This window comes from Elephantulus edwardii, unplaced genomic scaffold (assembly GCF_000299155.1).
Source record: "Elephantulus edwardii isolate Elephantulus edwardi_28Jun2011 unplaced genomic scaffold, EleEdw1.0 scaffold00110, whole genome shotgun sequence".
NCBI lineage: Eukaryota > Metazoa > Chordata > Mammalia > Macroscelidea > Macroscelididae > Elephantulus > Elephantulus edwardii.
In genome coordinates, this window is record NW_006399860.1 from 7,099,661 (window position 1) to 7,106,774 (window position 7,114).

Genomic DNA, 7,114 nt, shown 5'->3' on the forward strand with positions numbered 1-7,114 from the left:
TGGATTCGGTTTAATTTTCCTCAGCTTCAGCTTGAACTTGCATATGAGTAGTTGGTGGTCTCTTCCACAATCAGCTCCTGGCCTAGATTTTACAGCTGATATTGAGCTTCTCCAGCAGTTCTTTCCGCAGATGTAATCAATCTGATTCCTATGTATACTATCAGGTGAAGTCCATGTCTATAACCTGCGTTTATGTCTCTTAAAAAACATATTTGCATTGAGTAAGTCATTGATTATTCACTAATGAGTAGTATGTCAATATTCATGTGTTCTTGTTAATTTTTAACAATATCCAATTTTCCAACAGTCAAGCTATGAACATTTCATGTTCTAATTATTAAAAGATATGTTATTGGTTTTTCTCATTTCAACTAACTTTCAATCTGGGCTCTACCAATACACTATTATAAATATCCACTTTGTTTAGTGTTCATAGAGTTTTCAAAAGCCTTTTCTTTAGGAAGTCGAGGGCCCATCCTGCTTCCTAGTTTGTCTTAATCAGGGAGCTCCACCAAAACCTGCCCACAATGGGAGATCCTTTTGGAGTTTGACACACAAGTGGCAAAGATTTCAGTGTCACAGCAACTCCAAGTACTCACAATGCAGCAAACTGACAGAAAAGTGCTACACCACTTAGAACAATGTTCTTTTAAAACACAGTCAGTAGAAGTCACCCTTGGGCCCAACTGATTTTTAAATACCAAGGCCTGTCCACAAGATCCTGCTTGCCCACACAGAGACTTCCCACCCAAGCTGATTGTAAATGAGATCAGATACAGTTAATCAGCTTACTCTTGATTGCTAACACAATTTAGAAATGTCCAAATAGTTTACCTTGGTTTGCTCTAGCCAGAAGAACCAGTCTTTGGAGAAGGACATAATGCTTGGAAGGGTGGAGGGCCAGCCCAGAAGTGGAAGACCCCAGATGAGATGGATTGACACAGTAACTGGGACAATGAGTTTAGGTGTGTTGGAGTCAGTGAGACTGGCTCAGGATAGGGCAGGGTTCATAGCTAGTGTACCTAGGGTTGCTGTGAGTTGCAGGGGACTTGATTCCACATATCACAACAAAAAGTGGGGGAAGGGAAGAAGGAAAAGGGAAAACATAAAGAAAAACAATATTTGCAATTATATCTAGGGTTGATTCTTTTGTATAACGTTAAGATTGCATGAAAATGTACTTTGAGATTTCTTACTAATAATCTAGGTTTACTCTTTTATAAAAGCAAACAAAATATCCTCTAAATATGATTTACACCTTTGGAAATTCAGTGGTTTTCAATAGCTGTAGGTAGTATGGGAAGAAATTTTCCATCTTTCTCCCTTAGAAAGTAGATTAGAATTGTTGGAGACAAGAGGCCTTTGGGTTACTAGTGTGACTCTTTATAGAATATTCCATGATAGAGATGGTCAGGCAAATTATTTTATGTGTTTTTCTTTTAGAAACATGTTTGGCCCCTGAATTAAATCATGGAAATTATTCCACAACACAGAAAACATTCAATGTGAATGATAAAGTGCAATATGAATGTGCAACTGGCTACTACACAGCTGGAGGAAAGAAGATTGAGGAAGTGGAATGTCACACCCATGGATGGTCTCTCTCACCAAAATGTACCAGTAGGTTTTTATTTTTAAACTTTCTCCCATTTGTGTCTATTTTCATATTGATTTTGCTCCAGTTTTCATATATATTTTTATTTCTTGTTATAATTATTATTAATTTGTAATTATTGTTTTATTACCTGAAGTTCTTAAGGCTAATTCCTTTCAGTTTGCATAATTCAATTAAAATAATAAAGTTATAGCTAGATATACTGTTGTTGTTGTTAAGTGCTGTTGAGTTGAAAACGACTCATAGAAACCTACAGTATTAGCCTAACGTTGGTTTTTTAGTCATTGCCTTAGCCCCTTCTGGTCTCCAGCTACCTTAACTTCAGACACATGATTTTGCAAATCATCAACAGCTGTAGGACTAAGGTAAGAGGGAAAGAGAGAATGCTTCTCACACTGAAGAGCAAGACCCTGCTGAGAGAGAGACCCTGGTGAAGGTGGTAGAGAGACTGTGGCATTGCTGTGGACAAACTATGGCAAGGTATAATCAGAGGAGCCCTGAGATAAGGCCCCAGTTAAAGATTTTGTTGTCCTTGCTAGATAATTAAGGAGAAGCTGGCACAGGAGAGAAAGCCCTCGATGAGATGGATCGACTCTGAGTGGAGTGGTGGGAATGAATGTGTTTGAGACAGCGGGGTTGGCACAGGATAGAACGACATTTAGGGCTCTTGTACATAGGGTTGCTATGAGTCGCAAACGACTCGGCACATAACAACAACAACAACAACAACAACAACAACAACAACAACAATTTAAAACTGTTCTGACACAAACCTTGTTGGGTGATTACAGAAATCAGAGGCTTCTTGTATTTTTGCTGCTGAACTGAAACCAAGGCCTGGATTAACGGAAGAATTGAGCTGTAGGATTGTTGGGCTAAAACCTGGATTTGCACTGGTGATTTTCTTTGCTTTCCCCACTCTCCAACTTATTTCGCTAATATATCCCATTCTCTTTACCACAGTTGTTAGTAAAATCTGTGAGTCAGCAACAAATAAATGAACCTCTTGCTGTTTGTGTGGTTCTAGAGGCACCATGGGGCTGGGCTATGGGCTCTGGAGCTGTTTTATGCTCTGGAGCAGTGAGAGGGCATGCTATTCTCACTCCTTCTGGCCCTTTCAGAAATATGCTCACAGCCCTGAACCCCCATGTCCCATTTTCTGCCATTTATGTAAAATTTTATAAACAATGGATCAGAACTATTGTCCTACCAAAGGCCGTCCTCATTTATGACACACGGGAGCCCATTGCTACAGTTACTCTGTCAGTCCATCTGGTTGAGAATCTTCTTTTCTTTTGTTGACCCTCCACCTTTCCAAGCATGATGTCCCTCTCCAAGGAACAGCTTCTCCTAGCAACATGATCGAAACATGTGAGACAAAATTTTGTCATCTTTTCCTTCAAGAAGCACTCTGGTTTTACTTTAGCTAAGACATATGTTTGTTCTTTTGATAGTCCATGGAATGTTCAGCACTCTTCTCCAACACCACAACTGAAAGACTTTGATTTTTATATCTATATACAATAAATGAATATTATTCTATTACATCTAACAGATTATCAAAAAGCTATTATTTCCTATTTCAGACACTACTTGTATAGTGAGTAAATTTTGTTCTATTTGGGAAAAGAAAAACATATTGATGTGTTTTTATTATTTTTTATTTTCAGAATTACAGTGCTCTTCTTTACGATTAATAGAGAATGGTTATTTTTATCCTGTAAAGAAAACCTATGAAGAGGGAGATGTTGTCCAGTTTTTTTGTCATGAGAATTACCATTTGAGTGGGTCTGATTTAATTCAGTGCTATAATTTTGGTTGGTATCCTGAATCTCCTGTATGTGAAGGTAATTATTATTTTTTTAAAAATTCCCATTCATTAAACTAATCAGTTTTAATCTCTATGAGCTCTGAAAACAAGACATGCTTCCAATCTATTGTTCTTAGTGTTACTACGAGTTGTAGTTGAATCAATGGCACCTAACAACAGCACAATTCTTGTTATGCATACTACTTATTATCATTAATAAATCAATACTTTGTTAGCAGTTTTTAATATATTTAAAGTTTTTAAAGCAGATAATACTTCCTTGCATTAGTTTGCAAGGTAGATATGTTAAACTTACTATAATTTAAAATATTTTATTATAATAATAAACAGCTTTCTTGTTGGAAGCTATTAAGTCCAATGTTCTCTAACTTTGTTGTTGTTTTTAGATGCCACAAGTTGAATGCTCCTAACTTTAGGTGGAGACTTCTCAAATGACTACCTAAAATTTTGTCAAATGATCACCTATATCGTGATGTGAAAATACAATCTCAAAACAGTTTGTTAGAGACTTAAAAAAGCAGCAGGCTACTTCTCAGAAGTGAAAATGAAAAAAGAGGTTTCCTAGAAGGGGCAGTTAAAAAATGTTAAGTTTTATAACTGTATGTGTTCAGACAGGTGATGTAATTACCATCTTTAAACACCAATCCTCATATCATTTACTCTCAGGTTTATATGTGATGTGTTGAATCTCCTGGTTTGGCAGAGGAAACAAATATTAAACATACTTGATACAGTGTGGCATATACCTTAATAAAATCAGGTACAAAGTGCTCATGATTCTTATTAGTAAAGGGTAACGTTCACTAAGGTGACTTATAATGTTTGAACTGAGAAAGTAACTTATAACTGCTCTGAGGCAAACTTTGCCGGATGATTTGGAGCTGACTGCTAAACTGAAACCACAGCCTGGACTAACTTGGGCTAAAACCTGGACTTGAATTCGGTGTTATTCTTTTCCTTACTCACTCTCCAACTTACTTCTCTATTAAAACTCATTCTCGGTACCACAACAGTGAGTCTGTGAGTCAACAACAAATAATGAACCTCTTACTGCTGGTGGGCCTCTACAGGTACCATAAGACTGGGCTACAATATCTTTATCTGCTTTCTGTTCTGAGTTGGCCTTGTTACTCTCACTCTCTCTGGCCCTTTCAAAAAGACACTCATAGCCTTGTGCCTCCATGTCCCATTTTCATCTCTTTAGGCAGCTGTCAAATCTCTTTCTGCTTTCCTCTTAAAGAACTCCTGGGATCACATTAACAGCCTACCTAGATAATTTCCTTGCCTCCTCAAGGTCCTTAATTTAATCACACCTGCAAATTTTCCTTTGTCATAGTGATAACATTCACCAGCTTCAGATGTTAAGATGTAGACGTCTTTCTTGGAGGGTGGAGACTTTATTCATCTTGCCACATTGCCTATCGTCCTGTACTGTTTACCAAAAAAGAATAGCACATTATATGGGCATACAAACTATTTTGGAGGGGTTATGAGTGATGCCACAATAGTTCAGATTGGTCGTTAAGCAACAGTTTGGAGGTTCAAATCTACCCCATGGCTCTGTGGGAGAAACACCTAGCAGTTTGCTTCTGTAAATATTACAACCTAGAAAATCCTGTAAGGCAGTTCATCTCTCTCACAATGGATCAAAATGAATAAACAATTGACTCAAAGGCACCTAGCAACAATGTAATGTGGGCTGTGAGTAGCCTTTAACTAGGTCTGCCATTTATATTTTTAAATAGCATGCAACAGAAAACCTGCATACAATCTGCATCTTGACTGCAATAAGGTTATTGGGAAGAATGGAAAAATCATAAAACTATTACACTTTTTGTTCAATACATTTATAGGATTTCAAGTAAGAGCAATTCTATCTTTATCTCTGGTCCATTTCCTCTTTCATTCCTGGGTGTATCTATTTCAAATCTTTAACCTTGTCATTTAAGTTTCAATTGACTTTTTGTCCTGTCTGTTAATAATGCCTTTTTCCTACATTACAGGAAAAACAGGGGCTATTTAATCCTTCCCTCTTAAGCCTCATAACTCCATTTGAGTTACTCTTGATAGCCTCAAGTCTTAATGCCTAGTATGAGAAACTCTCTTTCTCTTATCCTTATCCCTCAGCTGTTGATGATTTGCAAGAGCATGAGTCTGCTGTTAAAGTAGCTGGTGACTAGAGGAGGTTAACTATAATGACTTTAAAAAGCTAACTTTTAGGCTAACACCACAATTGGAGAAAAGGAATACAGCATGTGACAACGGAAGCAATAATTTGGGTGATACAAGGAGGAGGCCATAATCTAAGTATGACGAACAGCCTCTTGAAGCGTCCTTACACACATGAACTTTAGCTCAGTGAAGCTGGTTTTGGACTTCTGACTTCCATCCTAATATTCTTTTCTGACTAGAATAGAATAAGACTGTGTTGTTCAAACCACCAAATCATGGTGCTTAGAACCATGTTAAATTGCTTCTTACCCATGTAAAAGTTTGACAATGAATATGGAAGACTGAAGAAGAATTGAAGCCTTTTGGAGTGGCATCCCCTTCCTAAATAACACACCTCTGGAAACCCCTATGAACTTCAAAAAATGGCGATAGTTGGAGAGGGGCTTCAAGCCTTTTGTACGTAGAATCACTATGAGTCATGCTTGACTTGAAGGCAATCAACAACAGCAACAACAACAATAACAATAACAACAAGCCTTTTAAATTGCCTCTTATACACATAAATGTTTGACAATGAAAAAGGAAGACTGAAGAAGAATCGATGCCTTTAGATTGCATGGTGTAAGCAAAACACAGATAAATCTGTCTTGAGAGGAGGTGCAACTAGGGAATTCCTTACAGGTAAAGTTGGTGAAATGTCATCTCACATACTTTGGGCATGTTATCCTGAGGTACAGGTCCTTGGAAAAGGATATCATGCTTGAGAAAGTAGATGACCAGTGAAAGAAAGGAAGATTCTAAATGAGATGGACTGGCACAGGGACTGCAATAGTGTTCTTGCTTGGCAAAGATTGTTAGGGTGATGCAGGATAGTGTAAAGTTTTGATCTATTGTCTATTTGTTTGTGTTATAATTGACTCAATGGTACCTAACAACAAGAGCTAAGGTAGTTAACAAAGAACATATTTCAAAGCAGATACCTAAGCAGTTGATATTTGAATTCAAACAGACACAAGCTCAAGAATAAATTACCCCTACACAATAAAGTTCTTATTGCATACATTTTAGTTCATTTATCTATAATATAGGAGAAAGGAATTTGGTGGCGTTGTAGTAAGGAATTGTGCTGTCAATTGCAAAGGTATGTAGTTTGAATCCACCAGCTGCTCTGTAGGAGAAACATGGGCAATCTCCTACTGTGCTATCTATTGCCTCCTAAAACTCTCTGGAGGGTCAGCTATGGGTTGGTTCTGACTCAATACTATACAGCAGCTGTAACAATATAGGACATATAGTAATCCTTATTTGAAAAAATCGTTTTAAGACTTGAGCATATAATGAATGTAAAATGCTTGTTGTTGTTGTTATGTGCCGTTGAGTCGTTTGCGACTCATAGCGACCCTATGCACAACAGCCCTAAACCCTGCTCTATCCTGCGCCAACAGCACTGCCTCTGACACACCCATCCCGATTACCCCAGTCACCGAGTCAATCCA

The 7,114-nt window shown here is 37.6% G+C and overlaps 1 protein-coding gene across 1 annotated transcript in view; it reads left to right on the forward strand.

Annotated features, from left to right (window-relative positions):
* F13B (coagulation factor XIII, B polypeptide) overlaps window positions 1-7,114 on the forward strand; it is a 30,245-nt gene that overhangs the window by 8,978 nt on the left and 14,153 nt on the right. Inside the window, exons 4-5 of the mRNA XM_006892104.1 lie at window positions 1,444-1,620; window positions 3,286-3,462. Of these exons, the coding sequence (XP_006892166.1) occupies window positions 1,444-1,620; window positions 3,286-3,462 (354 nt within the window). The remainder of the gene's footprint in view (window positions 1-1,443; window positions 1,621-3,285; window positions 3,463-7,114) is intronic.